This window comes from Oncorhynchus tshawytscha, linkage group LG25, assembly GCF_018296145.1.
Source record: "Oncorhynchus tshawytscha isolate Ot180627B linkage group LG25, Otsh_v2.0, whole genome shotgun sequence".
Classification (NCBI taxonomy): Eukaryota; Metazoa; Chordata; class Actinopteri; order Salmoniformes; family Salmonidae; genus Oncorhynchus; species Oncorhynchus tshawytscha.
The window spans coordinates 3,282,994-3,304,296 of record NC_056453.1 but is presented as its reverse complement, the minus strand read 5'-3'; the positions used below and the strand labels follow the sequence as shown (position 1 = coordinate 3,304,296).

General features: G+C 43.5%; 1 protein-coding gene across 1 annotated transcript; it reads left to right on the top strand.

Moving 5' to 3' along the window:
• The first annotated feature begins 302 nt into the window (after positions 1-302).
• LOC112224074 (fructose-bisphosphate aldolase A) lies at positions 303-11,019 on the top strand. The gene is made up of 7 exons (XM_024387369.2): positions 303-441; positions 4,498-4,614; positions 6,463-6,729; positions 6,972-7,132; positions 9,435-9,693; positions 9,995-10,194; positions 10,490-11,019. Exons 2-7 carry the CDS (start codon positions 4,503-4,505, stop codon positions 10,580-10,582), a joined length of 1,092 nt encoding a protein of 363 aa, XP_024243137.1. The 5' UTR covers positions 303-441; positions 4,498-4,502; the 3' UTR covers positions 10,583-11,019.
• The last annotated feature ends 10,284 nt before the right edge of the window (positions 11,020-21,303 follow it).

Below are 21,303 nucleotides of genomic sequence, written 5' to 3'. Positions count from 1 at the left end.
TTGCAACTTAATGATCATGGGTTTGATTTCCACTGGGATGAACCATATTGAAATGTTTGGATGCACTACTGTATGTTGCTTTGGATAAAAGTGTCTACTAAATGGCATATATCTTATTATCTTATTCTATTACTATGTGCACCAACTCTTATCTGTTCTCCTCCCCATCCTTCTCTCCTGCTCACTATCTCATTCCTGTCACCCATCAAATCACTCTTTGCCCTTTCCGCGATAACATGGGACGCTTAGCTGCGTTACTACGTTTTTTGTAAGTCATCGCCCTTCTCTGGTTGCGTGCTGTTCTTATTTTAGCCAGGCAGCTGACATATCAGAGGTCACACTGGGAGGATAAATAGTGGCTCAGGCAGGCCAGGAGGTTGTCGCAAACTTTAGTTGGATCTTCTCTCCTCTCTTCTCCCGGCTCTCCTACAACCCTCCAAGGTAAAGGAATCAAATCATATCTTAATAAGAAAAAAGGATATCAAATGTTATTGAGGCTCTGGTTGATTGTACTTTATACTTTAATATATATTTGCAGTATGAGTGTGATATTTAATTGAAAGAGGAACTTCTATGAGACTGCAAGAGCCAATGCCCGAGTAGAATCTTCAGCAGCATTGTCGTTATTATACAATCAATGATGCATCAATGCCAACAAAATGATTATGCATTAGACACATCTCTATGCTCAAAACATTCATACAAGATTCATCTCTTAAATGCTCACTCAAGTTAGCATATCATAATGTTGCTTTGCTGCATTTGGTATCATTGCTTCATTGCTTTACGCTAGCCTCCTTAGACCAAAAAGTGGAGATAACTTGACTCACTTATAGCTTTTGCTCACGCTGTTAAATGTTATGCTGTACTTATTAACTGTACTGTACTACAAACACTGCACAGAATGAATTCTCTATATAGCTCTGTCAAATCAAGTCAAAGTGTATTGGTCTTAGTTCTGAAACCACCACACTGAGTTAGCATCTGGAGGGGCCTGCACACACAGTACTTTTTACACCTACATATGATTCAACGTTTATATTTGGTTTAATTGGATTGATTGGTACTGTAACAAGTCGGGGTTTGGATAAAGGAGGGGTAGTGTGGAGGGGAAGGGAGCACCCAAAGGAAAGGTCAGGGTTAAGAGAGACTGGAAAATCAAAAAGGTCATTCACATGCCCCGCAATATTCAACTTTTCAGGGAAGTCAGGAACCAATATACTCAGGCAGTTAGGAAACCTAAGGCTATCTTTTTCAAACAGAAACTTGCTTCCTGTAGAACCAATTCCAAAAAGCTTTGGGACACTGTAAAGTCCATGGAGAATAAGAGCACCTCCTCCCAGCTGCCCACTGCACTGAGGATAGGAAACACTGTCACCACCGATAAATCTATGATAATCGATCATTTCAATAATCATTTTTCCACGGCTGGCTACACTTTCCACCTGGCTACCCAAACCCCGGCTAACATCTCAGCACCCCCTGCAGCATCTTGCCCTCCCCCTCCCGCTTCTCCTTCAAATCCAGACAGCTGATGTTCTGAAAGAAACGCACAATCTGGATCCCTACAAATCAGCTGGGCTAGACAATCTGGACTCTCTTTCTAAAATTATCCGCCGAAATTGTTGCAACCCCTATTACCAGCCTATTCAACCTCTCTTTTGTATCGTCTGAGATCCCCAAAGATTGGAAAGCTGCCGTGGTCATCCGCCTCTTCAAAAGACACTCTAGACCCAAACTGTTATAGACCTATATCCATCCTGCCCTGCCTTTCTAAGGTCTTCGAAAGCCAAGTTAATAAACAGATCACCGACCATTTCGAATCCCACCGTACCTTCTCCACTATGCAATCTGGTTTCCGAGCTAGTCATGTGTGCACCTCAGCCACGCTCAAGGTCCTAAACGATATCAAAACCGCCATCGATAAAAGACAGTACTGTGCAGCGTCTTCATCGACCTGGCCAATGCTTTTGACTCTGTCAATCATCGCATTCTTATTGGCAGACTCGACAGCCTTGGTTTCTCAAATGATTGCCTCGCCTGGTTCACCAACTACTTCTCAGATAGAGTTCAGTGTGTCAAATCGGAGGGCCTGTTGTCTGGACCTCTGGCAGTTGTCTGGACCTCTGACTGAAAATAGATGGCTGCATGAGGAAAGAAAATTATGTGGATATATTGAAGCAACATCTCAAGACGAGGAAGTGAAAGCGCGGTCGCAAATGGGTCTTCCAAATTGACAATAACCCTAAGCATACTTCTAAAGTTGTGGCAAAATGGCTTAAGGACAACACATTCAAGGTATTGGAGTGGCCATCACAAAGCCCTGACCTCAATGCTATAGAAAATGTGTGGGCAGAACTGAAAAAGTGTGTGCGAGCAAGGAGGCCCACAAACCTGACTCAGTTACACCAGCTCTGTCAGGAGGAGTGGGCCAAAATTCACCCAACTTATTGTGGGTAAGCTTGTGGAAGGCTACCCAAAATGTTTGACCCAAGTTAAACAATTTAAAGGCAATGCTACCAAATACTAATTGAATGTATGTAAACTTCTGACCCACTGGGAATGTGATGAAAGAAATAAAAGCTGAAATAAATCATTCTCTCTGCTATTATTCTGACATTTCACATTCTTAAAATAAAGTGGTGCCCCTAACTGACCTAAGACAGGGAATTTTTACTGGGATTAAATGTCAGGAATTGTGAAAAACTGAGTTTAAATGTATTTGGCTAAGGCGTATGTAAACTTCCGACTTCAACTGTAGCACACCCGACTACCTCATCCCCATATTATTACTTACCCTTTTGCACCCCAGTATCTCTACTTGCACATCATCATCTGCACATCTATCACTCCCGTATTAATGCTAAATTGGTTTTATTTCACCTCTAGGGCCTATATATTGCTTGCCTCCCTACATTTGCACACATTGGACATAGATTTTTCTATTTTTCTTTACTTTTGTGTTATTGACTGTATGTTTGTTTATGTGTAACTCTGTGTTGTTGTTTTTGTCGCACTGCTTTGCTTTATTTTGGCCAGTTCACAGTTGTAAATGAAAACTTGTTCTCAACTGGCCTACCTGGTTAAATAAAGGTGAAATAAATAAATGCCTGGCATGGCTGTGGGGGCAGCTGCTGCAACAGATACCAGAACTTAACAACAACAGTTACACAGCACTTTCAAATGGACAGACATACAGACAGACAACCACAGCTACACAGAACTCTCAAACAGACCTACAGACAGACGACAACAGTCATATAGCTCTCTCAAACAGACAGAGACACAGAAAAATAATATGGGCATGTTAAGCTTTCATATTTACAAGAGAGGAAGATAGACAGACATACTGACATAAAGAGGAACATTCAAAAAGACACACAGACAATCATCCAAATGGACAGTCGTCACTAGTTACCACAGCCACAGAGTCAGATGGCCCGCCTACTCGACCTATCAGATGAGGGAGTGTGATGAGGTGTATGCCGACCGTCTTGCAGGGGCAGACGAGAGACATGCCTTTCTTTTATCTAGTGATCCATCAATGGTTTTGTCATTGATTAGATATATAAAACCAACTGTTATAAATGCAAAATGTTAATGGGACATCTTATTAAAACTTAAATATCATGATATTTGTCCCAAAGTAGGTTTACTCCCATATCAGCATTAGTTTAAAAATGGCGTTTAGACACACAGATCTTGTGTTTAGATGTTTTTCTTCAAATTCCACAAGTCATTTATTTATCCACAAATTCATAAATTCATATCCATAAATTAAAAAAAAAAATTGGAGAATATCTGATTTTTTTGCTGATTTAAGATGAAAGCTTTTACCCTGCTACTATATTTGGCACCTAGCCACTTACTATAGACATTTACTTATTTAACTTTTCATAGCCTTGCAGTCCACCTTTTTGGTATTTTGCACAAGTTTCCACCTCTGTACAAAGCTCTTAAAGCCATGGAAGATAATAAAACATTCAATAATAATAATTATCTGGCCTTACATGGCACTCTTCTAGACACCCAAAGCTCTTTACAGTGTAAGGGGAACCTCACCACCCTAACCCCGCTTACATACTCTTTAGTTGGGGAGGCAGGGTAGCCTAGTGGTTAGAACGCTGGACTAGTAACCGAAATGTTGCAAGATCGAATCCCCCAAGCTGACAATGTAAAAATATGTTGTTCTGCCCTTGAACAAGGCAGTTAACCCTTGCTCTTCCTAGGCCTTCATTGAAAATAAGATTTTGTTCATAACTGACTTGCCTAGTTAAATAAAGGAAATTGGCTTTAAAACTGCAAAGATGTCTCTCCACCCCATGGCAAAATGTTTAGACTTGCATGACATTTGTTATAAAATTGTCAAATGCCCGCGAGGTGGGGGGGGGGGCAACCAAATATCTGCTACTTGTATGCACTTTTGTGTATCTCAAGCCCTCTTTCTCTCCTCAGAACACATCATGTTAACCAGGTTCTCCTTTTCCCTTCCTTTAGTCAAGATGCCTCACGCATTCCCCTTCCTCACTCCTGACCAGAAGAAGGAGCTTAGTGACATTGCTCACAAGATCGTCGCCAAGGGCAAGGGAATCCTCGCCGCTGATGAGTCTACCGGTATGAAAAGCGTGGCAAAAATCTGGGTTGCCCACACAGGCACACTATAGAATGAAAAGTCACACATGCAGAGACATACTCATAATCAGAGCAACATTGTCCCAATAGCTTTGTTTTTTCACCTTATAACTTCTCCAAAACATCCCATTAGAATAATAATGTTAATCACAGTGGTTGTCGAGGGTGCAACAGGTCAGCACCTCAGGAGTAAATGTCAGTTGGCTTTTTATAGCCGATCATTCAGAATATCTCTACCGCTCCTGCTGTCTCTAGAGAGTTGAAAACAGCAGGTCTGGGACAGGTAGCACGTCCAGTGAACAGGTTCCATAGCCTCAGGCAGAACAGTTGAAACTGGAGTAGAAGCACGGCCAGGTGGACTGGGGACAGCAAGGAGTCATCATGCCAGATAGTCATGAGGCATGGTCCTAGGGCTCAGGTCCTCAGAGAGAAAGAAAGAAAGAGCATACTTAAATTCACACAGGACACCAGATAAGACAGGAGAAATACTCCAGATATAACAGACTGACCCTAGCCCCCCGACACAAACTACTGCAGCAGAAATACTGGAGGCTGAGACAGGAGAGGTCTTATTGGACCATTTCTTATTTGGAGTCCACCAAAGAGGAAAAGGTCAAGAAAGTCCTCTTCTCACTTTCAAAGTCTAAAGCAAAGGATGTGTATGGTCTTGATACCGTATTTTTTTTAAATGACAGAGACAACCAAGCCACCCCATTTACCCAGATTTACCCAGACATTAAACTTTTCAATGCAAGAAAATTAAATCCCGAAAGCATGGAAGACTGCCATCGTGACCTCTGTACATAAATCTGGAGACCAGCAGGAAGTGAGCAACTACAGGCCTATCAGTATACTCCCGGTCATCTCTAAGGTTGCTGAAAAAGTTGTACTGGAACAGCTCACAGCACACCTGAACACAAGGACTCTCCCTTCACCCATCCAGCTTGGGTTTAAGGTGAACCACTCAACAGAGACAGCATATTTCTATCTCCTAGAGATGATCAAGGCCAAGCTGGATACAGGAAGCCTGGTAGGGGCGGTCTTCCTCGAACTACGGAAGGCATTTGACACGTCAACCATAAAGTCCTTCTCTCCAAACTCTGCGAGAGGTTAAACCAGGAAAGTACTCTTGACTGGATGGAGTCCTATCTAGCCGACTCCGGAAAAATGTCCTATCAACATTAAGGAGGTGCCCCATGGGACTGCCCCAGGGGTCCATCCTTGGGCCTCTGTTATTCAGTCAATACATCAATGACCTTCCTTTTGTGTGCCAGGGAGTGGAGATCCAGATGTACGCTGACGACACGGTCACACCCATGGAGTGCTGAGCAAGTGGCTTCCAAGTTAAAATCTGTCATTCCTTAAGAGTCTATTGAGTCTAATGACGCACATGATGGTGTTGTCTGTGTTGCTCTACGGCTCTCACAAGTGTCACGGGACTCATCTGAAGGTAGCCCATACAAATGAATGGAAGAATGGAGCCAACAAAAAGATGGGGTTAAATATGCTTCCAATAAACAATAATACTACCTTAAATCTCCTAGATATAGGACAGACACTTCAAAACCTTATTCCTTATCATTTCTTTTGGGAGTCTTTTTTGCCATTTATGAATGTATTGTGCATTGTGTTTCTATGGGCTACAGTAGTAAAGGCAAAATTCAATACTTTATCAAATATATTTTTTTATCGGTTTTTATACCCAACAGAAATGTGTTTCTATGTGCAATGTGTTGACTTCCGTGTTGAAAAATGTATATAAGATAATGTTTGCTCTATTTCATTCTGCGAATCTAATCCTCACTCCCTCTCTCACTTTCCACCCAACAGGCAGCGTTGCCAAGCGCTTCCAGAGCATCAACACTGAGAACACAGAGGAGAACAGGAGACTGTACCGTCAGCTGCTCTTCACCGCTGACGAGCGCGCCGGTCCTTGCATTGGTGGTGTCATCTTCTTCCACGAGACCCTGTACCAGAAAACCGATGCCGGCAAGACCTTCCCTCAGCACGTCAAGTCCAGAGGCTGGGTTGTAGGCATCAAGGTTGACAAAGGTGTCGTCCCCCTCGCCGGAACCAACGGAGAGACCACCACCCAGGGTAAAGAGGAAGAATAGAACATCTGTGGGATTCACAATTCATCTAAATACATACAGTACAACAACAACATACACGCAATCAATGCGACATACAATCAATCCCATTTGTTTATTAAGTCACAAAATGCCTGAATAGTATTCCAACCTAGATACAATACACACATACAATACAAAACCTTTACAAAATACCCTCCCATACTCATCTCTTTTTTCTGTCCCTGCCTCCATCCTTTTCTCCTTCAGGTTTGGATGGCCTGTATGAGCGTTGCGCCCAGTACAAGAAGGACGGTTGCGACTTCGCCAAGTGGCGTTGTGTGCTGAAAATCACCTCCACCACCCCCTCTCGCCTTGCTATCATGGAGAATTGCAATGTCCTGGCCCGTTATGCCAGCATATGCCAGATGGTAAGAATCACATAGAAAATATCCTCTCTCGAGCCCTCAGTGGTCTTGTTAAATCATTAGCTTAAGTAGTTAAAAAGCACAGTGTCAACAATTGCAAGTTTGGGTATTCAATTCCCCTATGGGCCATAAGTTACCTTCGAATCATTGACTCTCTGTATACATGTGGGTTGCACTATATTAACTTTCATGAAATAAGCCATTATAAATGTATTAAATGCTTATAAATGCTTCATAAATTATTACAAATATTATAAATACCTAAGTGTTATTAAAAGTGTATGAAGTTAGTACCAGAACCAAGCAACTCTTTTTCGTTATTTTAAAGATATGAACTCTACAGTATGTTTTGTCATGAGTAAGGTACAGCAGATCTTCTGGTATGTGCCTGGCCTTACTTGGTGGCTCAGTGGGTAGTGCTATCAGTGAGATATTAAGATAAATGAATAGAGTCAAATGTTTGGACACACCTACTCATTCCAGGGTTTTTCTTTATTTGTACTATTTTCTACATTATAGAATAATAGCGAAGACATCAAAACTGTGAAATAACACATATGGAATCATATAGCAACCAAAAAAGTGTTAAACAAATCCAAATATATTATATATTTGAGATTCTTCAAAGTAGCTACCCTTTGTCTTGATGACAGCTTTGCACACACTTGGCATTCTCTCAACCAGCTTCATGAGGTAGTCACCTGGAATGCATTTCAATTAACAGGTGTGCCTTGTTAAAAGTGAATTTGGGAAATGTATTTTCTTAATGCATTTGAGCCAATCAGTTTGTTGTGACAAGATAGGGATGGTATACATAAGATAGCCCTATTTGTTGAAATACAAAGTCCTTATTATGGCAAGAACAGCTCAAATAGGCAAAGAGAAATGACAGTCCATCATTACTTTAAGACAGGAAGGTCAGTTAAAAAGGATCGTTTCAAGAACTTTGAAAGTTTCATCAAGTGCAGTCGCAAAAACCATCAAGCGCTATGATGACACTGGCTGTCATGAGGACAGCCACAGGAAAGGAAGACCCAGAGTTACCTCTGCTGCAGAGGATACGTTCATTAGCGTTACCAGCCTCAGAAAATGCTTCACAGAGTTCATATAACAGACACACCTCAACTGTTCAGAGGAGACTGCGTGAATCAAGCATTCATTGTCGGATTGCTGCAAAGAAACCACTACTAAAGGACACCAATAATAAGAAGAGACTTGCTTGGGCCAAGAAACACAAGCAATGGACATTAGACCGGTGGAAATCTGTCCTTTGGTCTGATGAGTCCAAATTAGAAACTTTTGGTTCTAACCGCTGTGTCTTTGTGAGACGCAGAGTAGGGGAACGGATGATCTCCGCATGCGTAGTTCCAACCGCGAAAGCATGGAGGAGGAGGTGTGATGGTGAGGGGGTGCTTTACTGGTGACACTGTCAGTGATTTATTTAGAATTCAAGGCACGCTTTCTGCAGCGATACGCCATTCCATCTGGTTTGCGTTTAGTGGGACTATAATTCGTTTTTCAACAGGACAATAACAGGACAATGACCGAACACACCTCCAGGCTGTGTAAGGGCTATTTGACCAAGAAGGAGAGTGATGGAGTGCTGCATCAGATGACCTGGCCTTCACTCGACCTCAACCCAATTGAGATGGTTTGGGATGAGTTGGACTGCAGAGTGAAGGAAAAGCAGCCAAAAAGTGTTCAGCATATGTGGGAACTCCTTCAAGAGAATGCCAAGTGTCCAAAGCTGTCATCAAGGCAAAGGCTGGCTACTTTGAAGAATCTAAAAATGAAAATATATTTTGTTTAACACTTTTTTGATTTGTTCAACACTTTTTTTTGGTTACTACTACTACTATGTGTTATTTCATAGTTTTGATGTCTTCACTATTATTCTACAATGTAGAAAATAGTAAAAGTAAAGAAAAACCCTTGAATGAGTAGGTGTGTCCAAACTTTCGACTGATACTGTATGTCAGTTAAATATCAGACAAGTAAATAACAGTAATTTCTGATCTCTTCACAACCATAGTTCAGGGACATCGGTTTAGCTCATTGTTGTAGGTCCCATAATCCTAGTAAAACAACACACATATATTACAAATCACACATTGGAAAATCACAATCTTAAAACACAGTTTCTCTGTTTGTTTTTATTGAATATATATCTGTAGAGGGATAGAGAGGAAAGATAGAAGAGCCACCACTAAAGTCTCCCTGTTCTGACTGTTAACTGTCATGACCAATAACATGCTCTGTTGGCTAAAAGTGTCTTTTAGTAGTCATTAACTCTGCCCTCTGCTAGCACGGCATTGTCCCCATTGTTGAGCCCGAGATCCTCCCCGACGGTGACCATGACCTGAAGCGCACCCAGTACGTGACTGAGAAGGTCCTGGCCGCAATGTACAAGGCTCTGTCCGACCACCACGTCTACCTGGAGGGTACCCTCCTGAAGCCCAACATGGTCACTGCCGGACATTCCTGCTCACACAAGTACACCCACCAGGACATCGCCATGGCCACCATTACCGCCCTGCGCCGTACCGTGCCCCCAGCAGTCCCCGGTGAGCGGCCGACAACACACTGAATACTGCCCAATATACAGTACAGCACGATACACTTATACATTTCTAAACTTCCAGCTTCACCCACTCACACGCAATGTTATCACACATTTTCCCAAACACAAAAACTCACCCTCTATGACTATGGCACTTTCATATACAGTGTTCAGTTACATTATTATATACAGCATGTTATTAAATATTTCACATACAAATGTAGACACAACAATTTGTTGATGTATCTTTTTTTAGTAGTTTTTAAAAATAAAACAACCCCTCTCCTTACCCGCTTCACCCACAGGCATCACCTTCCTGTCCGGTGGCCAGTCTGAGGAGGAAGCCTCCATCAACCTGAATGTCATGAACCAGTGCCCCCTGCACAGGCCATGGGCCATTACTTTCTCCTATGGCCGTGCCCTCCAGGCATCCGCCCTTAAGGCATGGGGTGGCAAGCCCGGGAACGGCAAGGCTGCCCAGGAGGAGTTCATCAAGAGAGCTCTGGTACGAACAACCAAATATATTTTTTTCATATATTTTGCTTATATTTTATATGTGATTATTTATAGCTCTATAGAGGCCACATCCCACTGGGCACAGACGGCAAATCAACATCTATTTCACATTGATTCAACGTAATTTCATTGAAATGACGTGGAAACAACGTTGATTCAACCAGTGTGTGCCCTGTGGAATGTTTATAGTATGGATGTATAGGAAGTCACAATGTACAGTATATTCCACACTTCGAAAATATCAGCTGAAAACAAGTTGATGTTGTGCATCTTTCCTTCCACAGGCCAACAGCCTGGCCTGCCAAGGCAAGTATGTTTCTTCCGGAGCTAGCGCCGCTGCTGGAGATTCACTGTTCGTGGCCAACCATGCTTATTAAGCATGGACACTCATCAGCATCCCTCTCCTAACCCTCCCTACACCCTCCTCCCCCACCATGGGGAGTGCCATGTTGTTTCTGGTACCTCCTAAAAGCCGTCTCTACTCGACCCTGTGCAACACCACTTGTTTGATACCTCGATACGGAAAAAATTCTACGCAAACCTTTCTTTGGGCTCTTGCTTCAGAGAGAAGATTCAAAACAATTAAAGTTCTGCCTCCATTCCCTTAAGGTGAAATGATTTCCATCGTCATGTTTTTACACAACATGCAACATTATTCCTTAGTCTGTAACACCTAACTAATGTAATGTTTGTACTGGAGCCTTGGAATAAAGTATTTTACCCAACATGCAACATTATTCCTTAGTCTGTAACACCCAACTAATGCAATGTTTGTACTGGAGCCTTGGAATAAAGTATTTTACCCAACAATGTGTTACTTTGCTTCCTTCCTTATTACATTTCATTGTAACTCTGAGAACTGATCTTACATCATTGAACATCCTGCTCGACTCAATGATCACTTCCTATTTATTTGGAATGTACTGTTGGATGTCAGTAAAAATTATCATAGAAACAAGTATTGTGTTTCAGACACAGATGCAGACAGCGTCGAATTAACGACAGTTTATTAATCCAGCAGGAGCAGGCAAAAGAGAGGTCAAGGCAGGCAGGGGTCAGTAATCCAGATCGGTGGGGCAAAGGTACAGGACGGCAGGCAGGCTCAGGGTCAGGGTAGGCAGAAATGGCCACTCCGACATCTAAAGCATCGGCCTTCACCACAAACTGACGGGAAGGTCAGGATGAACCAAGACAGGAGCAGTGGTTGAGGTCCCGGAACGACCAGTCAGTGGCAGAGGACCACGTGAACGGAACCTTGGTAGAGGTGTTAGAGTTGTAAAGAAAAAGCCATATCAATGACTGGCCAATAAAAATAAAAGATTAAGATGGGCAAAAGAACACAGACACTGGACAGAGGAACTCCCGGAGTCACCTCTTCACTGTTGATGTTGAGACTGGTGTTTTGCAGGTACTATTTCATTAATCTGCCAGTTGAGGACTTGTGAGGCGCCTGTTTCTCAAACTAGACAATAATGTAGTTGTCCTCTTGCTCAGTTGTGGACCGGGGCCTCCCACTCCTCTTTCTATTCTGGTTAGAGCCAGTTTGCTCTGTTCTGTGAAGGGAGTAGTACACAGCGTTCAAAGAAATCTTCAGTTTCTTGGCAATTTATCGCATGGAATAGCCTTCATTTCTCGAAACAAGAATAGACTGATGAGTTTCAGAAGAAAGGTATTTGTTTCTGGCCATTTTGAGCCTGTAATCGAACCCACAAATGCTGATGCTCCAGATACTCAAATAGTCTAAAGAAGGCCAGTTGTATTGCTTCTTTAATTAGCACTGCAGTTTTCAGCTGTGCTAACATAATTGCAAAAGGGTTTTCTAATGATAAATAAGCCATTTAAAATGATAAACTTGGATCAGCTAACACAACGTGCCATTGGAACGCAGGAGTGATGGTTGCTGATAATGGGCCTCTGTACGCCTATGTAGATATTCCATTCAAAATCATCCGTTTTCCAGCTTCTCTCTAGTTCTCTTGCTTCTCCATTTTGGAAGAAACTGTTCAACTATTGTCTTTCTCTCTCTTTGAAGTCAACTACTCACCACATTTTATACACTGCAGTTCTAGCTAGCTGTAGCTCATGCATTCAGTACTAGATTCATTCTCTGATCCTTTGATTGGGTGGACAACATGTCAGTTCATGCTGCAAGAGCTCTGATAGTTGTCATAATTACTATGTAAGTCTATGGAAGGGGGTGAGAACCATGAGCCTCCTAGGTTTTGTATTGAAGTTAATGTACCCAGAGGAGGACGGAAGCTAGCTGTCCTCCGGTTACACCATGGTGCTACCCTACAGAGTGCTGTTGAGGCTAATGTAGACCTTCTTTGCAAAATAGTGTGTTTTAATCAAGTATTTGGTGACTTGATTATATTTAGTATAGTTTGATCTAAAAAGTGGGGTATAGAGATGAGGTAGTCATTCTTAAATCATGTTAAGTACTATTGTTGCAAACAGATGTGATGACCCTCCCACTCTGCCAAATTCTCTCTCTTTGCTCTCGTTTTCCTTAATAGGATGTTGGTGGGCAGAGCCGGGATGGTCGTCAGCAAAATGGGACACACCTGGGCTCGGGTGTCCCAGGATAAATGCACCTCTTCCCCATTCATTGAGGAGGCTCTCTCCATGCAGACACACATTTTGGTTGTGGCATTTTTGGTTGTTTGCGGTGGCACCTTTCAACACCCCTCATTATCACACACACACACACACACACACACACACACACACACACACACACACACACACACACACACACACACACACACACACACACACACACACACACACACACACACACACACACACACACACACACACACACACACACAAAATTGGTAATTATATTTAGTGTAGTTATATAAATATATTTTGTTATTCCTCATCTCCACATTGTCTCCTCTTTAGTTATGCACTTTGAGCCGGTTTGTGACAAGTGGGGGCTCGCCTGAGATAAGGTTGGTTACTAGATGTTTTGGTGGGTGTACAGCACTTTGTTACATTATGAAGGACTAATACTAGTGTCTTACTAGTATGTGTGGTGTTTGGGAGAACGTGGAGTTAATGTTAAACTCTAGGTACTTTGTTTGAATCTTTTGTTAAAGCTTGTTTGAGTTGTAATGTTTGGTGCTGGGTGCCTTTTGTTTGGTCAACTTGCCACTGCGGTGGATAGTTCATTGTGTTGGAGAAAGTACATTGGTTAGTTTCCAGGCCCCTGCCCAGGCTGGAGACTCTTACTCTACTCGCTGTTGGGACATCGGTCCGATGAGGTGAGTACTGTCAGCTGTGTACTTCAGTGGCGATTTGGGTAGGGTAGTGACACTAGCTACCTGGAGCTATAGCCTTTTTTTCCCTCTGTTAGGCTTAGCGACGTGTTTCACTTTGGAATACGTTGGGCATGGTTTTTGTGTCTGTGGACTGAGCAGTTGTCTCATGGGCACATCCGTGGCTTGGGGGAATCTGCCAGCATGCTGGGTGGTTTATTTCCTTGCCAGCGGGCTACAGTGTGTAATTACCCACCGCAAATCAGCACAAAGACTAGAGTTGAGTTACTGTAGGTTTTGGGGAAGCTCCATATATATCTCATCTCTTGTGGTGCCCAGTGTGATTGTCATTTCTCTGGTTGTGGTCTGGGGTGCTCAGCAGAGGGGAAGAGTGAGATTTATTTTTTTGTATTTTCTTGTGACTATGGTGTCTTATGTAGACGAGTTCATTCGCTTTCCATCAGAGGGACTGTTTGAATTATGTACTAAAGAACAGCTGTTGAAGATTGCTGAACACTACAAGGTTGAAATTAGTGATACATGTCTAAAATTATATTAGGTTGATATTGAAAGCCAATTTGATGGAGTTGTATTCTTGAAGTTACCACTGGGGCAGCCTCTGCTGAGGACTCGCCGTCTCCCTGTAACGTTACAATGGCCGCTCCATCTGTTAGTCCTAGTAGTCGTCTTTTTGAACAGCAGAAAGAACTGCTTCTGTTACAGCTAGAGCATGACTGTGTAAAATATGAAAAATAATTGGCATTTAAACAGAATTTGGAGCTTGCTAAAAATCAAACAGCAACAAGAGTGGCTAGAGCTGGTTAGGGAAGACAAGCTCTCAGGAGAGTTTGCTCTGGGAAGGTAACCCAGACGTACCTAGGGGTCACTCCTCTTTTGGTTGTGCCCTAGACACATTTGATATTGTTGGGAACTTACGGTTGTTGCCTAAATTGAATGAAAAGGACCCTGAGACTTTCTTTTCATTGTTTGAGCGTGTTGGTGACGCTAGGAGTTGGCCTGATTCTGACTGCACTTTAATGTTGCAGTGTGTGTTGACTGATAAAGCGCAGGAAGCATATTCAGCTCTTAGTGTACACGACAGTGGCAGCTATGATAAGGTTAAAACGGCTGTTACAGATTTATGAATTGTTTCCTGAGGCTTAGCGCCAATGATTTTAGAACTTTAAAAAGGATGATAAACAGACTCATGTTGAGTTTGCGTGAGAATGATCTTGTTTAAATCGCTGAGGTTCCGCCTCTGCAGTTACGAATTTCCAAGGCCTCTGATCTGATTATGTTAGAGCAATTTAAGGACACAATCCCTGATCGTATAGCCACGTACATTAACAAATGAAAAGTAAAGACTGTCGATCAAGCTGCGGTTTTGGCGGACCAGTATGTTTTGACTTACAAAAGTGTCTTTGCAGAGCCCCATACTCGGAATGAGTGGGGGCGTTCGGAGAGATTTGGGCTTCCCTCACCGAGTTACTTTGGTTCACGGGCAGAGTTCTTTTCAAATAGGGTAGAGCCGGACTCCTGTGGTAAAGCCGACTTAGGTCAATAGTGTCACTACTGTCAAGGTTCAGGTCATTGGAAAAACTACTGTCCAGTTCTCCGGGCTAGGGGTAAATTCAGTATGTGTGTTTAAGTTAAATCTAAGCCTACGGCGTTGGCTGCGCCTGTTCCACATCAGTTCATTCCTGACACATTGTCTCATGCCCAGGGTCATGTGAAAGTTCATATTGACCCAGACTATTTACCTTTCATTAGAGGGTTTTGTGTCTGTTGAAACATCCAATGATGGAATTCATAAATAAGTTACCTGGGCTACCGAAAAGACTGCTCTGTATATTAATACCTTTTGGCTCATATTCTGAGCTAGTCATTAAGTATGCCCCACAGATCTACAGAGGTTACTCTGTCTGTCACACCATTGAAAATTGTATTTGACTCGCAGAAGCTTCCTACATGGTTACTTTTGTGATTACAAACAGACTATACAAGTTGTGAGTGGAGTTAGACTATCTGCAAAGAGAATTGTATTGGACTACGCGGGCTGGCGTATGAGCTCGATTTGGGCCTACCCCCACACTAAAGCTAGTTAGCGTTGCTAGCTAACGACTCAGAATAATGACCAAACTCACCCCTGGATGTGTCAATTGCCAACAAATGACCCAGAACATTGCTGAATTGGAGGGTAGAGTGTCTATTTTTCATCAGATTAAAGAAGATGAACAGCTGATTGACTCTTTGCTTGAGTCTGCCAAAAATGTGGAGAACGAAGCCACTTGGTAACTGAGCTAAACAACTACCGCCCCGTAGCACTCACATCCGTCATCATGAAGTGCTTTGAGAGACTAGTCAAGGACCATATCACCTCCACCCTACCTGACACCCTAGACCCACTCCAATTTGCTTACCGCCCAAATAGGTCCACAGACGATGCAATCTCAACCACACTGCACACTGCCCTAACCCATCTGTGAGAATGCTGTTCATCGACTACAGCTCGGCATTCAACACCATAGTACCCTCCAAGCTCGTCATCAAGCTCGAGACCCTGGGTCTCGACCCTGCCCTGTGCAACTGGGTACTGGACTTCCTGACGGGCCGCCCCCAGGTGGTGAGGGTAGGCAACAACATCTCCTCCCCGCTGATCCTCAACACTGGGGCCCCACAAGGGTGCGTTCTGAGCCCTCTCCTGTACTCCCTGTTCACCCACGACTGCGTGGCCACTCACGCCTCCAACTCAATCATCAAGTTTGCGGACGACACAACAGTGGTAGGCTTGATTACCAACAACGACGAGACGGCCTACAGGGAGGAGGTGAGGGCCCTCGGAGTGTGGTGTCAGGAAAATAACCTCACACTCAACGTCAACAAAACTAAGGAGATGATTGTGGACTTCAGGAAACAGCAGAGGGAACACCCCCCCATCCACATCGATGGAACAGTAGTGGAGAGGGTAGCAAGTTTTAAGTTCCTCGGCATACACATCACAGACAAACTGAATTGGTCCACTCACACAGACAGCATCGTGAGGAAGGCGCAGCGGCGCCTCTTCAACCTCAGGAGGCTGAAGAAATTCGGCTTGTCACCAAAAGCACTCACAAACTTCTACAGATGCACAATCGAGAGCATCCTGGCGGGCTGTATCACCGCCTGGTATGGCAACTGCACCGCCCTCAACCGTAAGGCTCTCCAGAGGGTAGTGAGGTCTGCACAACGCATCACCGGGGGCAAACTACCTGCCCTCCAGGACACCTACACCACCCGATGCTACAGGAAGGCCATAAAGATCATCAAGGACATCAACCACCCGAGCCACTGCCTGTTCACCCCGCTGTCATCCAGAAGGCGAGGTCAGTACAGGTGCATCAAAGCTGGGACCGAGAGACTGAAAAACAGCTTCTATCTCAAGGCCATCAGACTGTTAAACAGCCACCACTAACATTGAGTGGCTACTGCCAACACACTGTCAATGACACTGACTCTACTCCAGCCACTTTAATAATGGGAATTGATGGGAAATGATGTAAATATATCACTAGCCACTTTAAACAATGCTACCTTATATAATGTTACTTACCCTACATTATTCATCTCATATGCATACATAGATACTGTACTCTATATCATCGACTGCATCCTTATGTAATACATGTATCACTAGCCACTTTAACTATGCCACTTGGTTTACATACTCATCTCATATGTATATACTGTACTCGATATCATCTACTGTATCTTGCCTATGCTGCTCTGTACCATCACTCATTCATATATCCTTATGTACATATTCTTTATCCCCTTACACGGTGTATAAGACAGTAGTTTTTTTGAATTGTTAGTTAGATTACTTGTTCGTTATTACTGCATTGTCGGAACTAGAAGCACAAGCATTTCGCTACACTCTCATTAACATCTGCTAACCATGTGTATGTGACAAATAAAATTTGATTTGATTTGATTTGACCATGGCTTGTCACCGCGGCCTCGGAGGAGCCTGCAGCTGTGAGACATGCTTTGGTCCCGCTGGACGAGCCTTGGCCATTACCGGGAGCTGTGCTCAAGCACCCGGTCTGCTCCACTCCCTCGGCTCCACCTCAGGAGCCATGGATTACTGTACGGAAACCAAATCACCTTGGCAGGAAAACACCAAGGCAAGGTGATGCTTTGGAACTGAGAAACATATACCGGGTATTGGAAGAGTCTGAGATTTCTGCCGCTGGCCCCAAAGGAACAAACAACTTTGTCAGGAAGCAAGTGGACCCCTGCCATCTAAACAATTTGCAACGAAACAGCCCTACAACTAGCCCCAAACAACTTTCTATGATAATTGAACTAATCCTTGGTTCTCCTGTGATTTGAAAATAATTTTTCTGCAAAAGAATCAAGCATGGGCCTTGGCGAGGAAAAGTGGTTAAACAGCTGATTGGCTGCTTTTCAGGCAATTGAGAGAAAAATGGTATTTAAAATGGTCAAATCTAGGTATTTTCTTGATGCTATGACAGTCTGCTGGTGATCCCTCTATATTCTGGAAAACTGTTAACTCACTTAAACCAGGAAACTCCTTGACTTCCCTGCCGAAGCAAATTACATCGGGATCAGTGACTGAACTGAAATTTGATGTTTTTAATAAGCATTTTATTTCTGCCTGTTTTCTTTATGAAAGAAAAAATGGCCAACACGATCCTGACCGGTCTATTGTTTCAGCCCCTCAGCTGATGTGGAAAACAGTAAGCCGGTTTTTCATTTTCAAAAAGTCACAGAAGAAGTCTTATTATCTGCACTATCTGTGATCTAACCTAAGTGACTTCAACTGTAAGTCATATTAGATCAGTGTCTAACACAACCTAGCTAACCTTGACCAAAAATAACCTTATTTTGATTGATTTTACTTTCTGTGTTAACCAGGATTGTGGAAAAATATGGAAAAACAGAGGATTCATGATATCACTGGGAGCTCCTGTGAAGAATGGACCAGGGGCTCTACTGAATGATTTCGTTGTTGATCGTTTCTCACGGTGCGTTGAACCCTACTAAAAAAGGAACCGCACAACACAGAGTTAAAATTCTAATTCGAGAAATCATTCCCAGATGGGGATCCTGACTAAAGTGTGTCAGGAAGTAGCTCGTCTTCTGAACATAGACTGGCAACTACACCGCCCTTACCATCCTTGATCGAGTGGGCAGGTAGAACGCACAAATCTAGTTTTGAAAGAGAGACTTTCAAAGAAGCATCAAGAAGGGATCGCATGGCCAGATGATCTCAGCAGTATGGTCTCAGAACAGCTCCCCTCCTAAAGGACACCAGCAGTATGGTCTCAGAACAGCTCCCCTCCTAAAGGACACCAGCAGTATGATCTCAGAACAGCTCCCCTCCTAAAGGACACCAGCAGTATGGTCTCAGAACAGCTCTCCTCCTAAAGGACACCAGCAGTATGGTCTCAGAACAGCTCCCCTCCTTTATAAAGGAAACAAGCAGTATGGTCTCAGAACAGCTCCCTCCTTTGTAAAGGACACCAGCAGTATGGTCTCAGAACAGCTCCCCTCCTTTGTAAAGGACACCAGCAGTATGGTCTCAGAACAGCTCCCCTCCTTTGTAAAGGACACCAGCAGTATGGTCTCAGAACAGCTCCCCTCCTTTGTAAAGGACACCAGCAGTATGGTCTCAGAACAGCTCCCCTCCTTTGTAAAGGACACCAGCAGTATGGTCTCAGAACAGCTCCCCTCCTAAAGGACACCAGCAGTATGGTCTCAGAACAGCTCCCCTCCTTTGTAAAGGACACCAGCAGTATGATCTCAGAACAGCTCCCCTCCTTTGTAAAGGACACCAGCAGTATGGTCTCAGAACAGCTCCCCTCCTTTGTAAAGGACACCAGCAGTATGATCTCAGAACAGCTCCCCTCCTTTGTAAAGGACACCAGCAGTATGGTCTCAGAACAGCTCCCCTCCTAAAGGACACCAGCAGTATGGTCTCAGAACAGCCCCCCTCCTAAAGGACACCAGCAGTATGGTCTCTATTATTGAATCTCTTGATCCTCTCCCAGAGAATACTTTGTTAGTTACTTTTGATGGTGAGTCGTTATACACTAATATTCCACACGAGGGCGGTATTGAAGCTATGGAACATTTTTCTTCTGCAACGTGACCCTAATGAACTACCTTCCAGTGCATGCATTATAACATTGGCTGAAATAGGACTCACGCATAACTATTTAATGTTTCTAAATTATTTCTTTATTCAGACGAAAGGTACGGCTATGGGATCGCCCATGGCTCCTAACTATGCTAATTTGTATGTGGGTTACATGGAGAAACAGTCTATTTTCAATCCTCTCAAATGTTTTCTTGCCTAACATCATTATGTGGAAACGGTATATTGATGATATTTTTGTTCTATGGAGGGGTGATGCAAAACAGCTCCAGGCGTTCCATGCTTTTCTTAACTCCTGTTCTGAGCATCTGCGATTTACTATGCAATCTGATACATGTCAAATTAGTTTTCTTGATCTTCTGATCTTGTGTGAAGATAATGTTCTATACACTGATCGTAACAGGAAGCCTACTGATCGTAACAATTTGTTGAGGGCTGATAGTTGTCACCCACTTCCCTTGAAAAATAGTTTGCCCTACAGCCAATTCTGTTGAATCAAAAGAATATGCAAAAAACAATCAGATTTCGACAGAAATATGTCTGAGACGCAAAGAAAGTTCAAGGAGAGGGGCTGCAAGAATGATCAGATTAATATTGCCATTGAGAACATTCAAAACAAACCGAGACATGGTCTTTTTCAAGGTCAGTCTTGCAAAAAGACGCATTCTTGTGTTCTAACTACCTGCTATTCAAAGTGCTCTGAACAAATGAAGGGAATTGTTCACAAACATTGACACATTCTAAAATCCGATGATAGTCTCGGTAATGTGTTTTCGGACCTTCCCTTGGTACACTCTGATTTACCACCCCAAGATATTCCTGAATAACGTCTATTTGCTCCCCTACTGGATGGAAACTACAAGTGTAATGTCTGTGCTCAATGCAATGGCACTTATAAATGTAGATCCTTTAAACACCCACAAACAGGGAAATCGATCAAACGCCACCTGTTGCATGTGACCCCGTGACCAGTCATTCTCTTTGGCTAGTAAGTCTCAGGGGTTTGGCTGTATCTGAAAACTGTGGGAGGAACTTCCCGCATATGTGGCCATGCCTAAGAAGGTCCTGACTTCAGCCACATTCTGGGGTCTGGGCATGTCTGTGATGGCGCTGATCTTCTCCGTGTCCGGCTCTATTCCAGCTGCCCTGTTTTGTGTCCCAAGAACAAGACCTCTGACTGTGCAAAAGTGCATTTTTCACTGTGTCAGTGTCAGGCCAGTCTCCTGGAGTCGGGTCAGAACTGCTGTGAGCCTTACATCATGTTCTGCTCTGTCCCTTCCGCACACGAGCACATCGTCCGCGTGGACTATGACGCCACTCAGCCCATCCAACAGCTGGGACATATGCGTCTTTGGAAATGCTCCGGGCCGGAAGCGATTCCAAATGGCAAAACATGAAAACAGTAACGGCCAAACGGTGTTATAAACGTTGTGAGGGCCCTGCTCTCTGATGACAGCGGTATCTGCCAGAAACCTGAGCGGGCATCCAGCTTTGTGAAGACTTGTGAGCCATCCATCTGAGCCAGTGACTGCTCCACTGATGGTAAGATGTGCCTCTCTCTGCAGTGTGCCTCATTCAAGTTAGTCATGTCCACACAGACCCTTATGTCCCCATTGGCTTTTGGGACCACTCCCATACCTGCACACCAGTCAGTGGGACTCTATTTTAGACACAG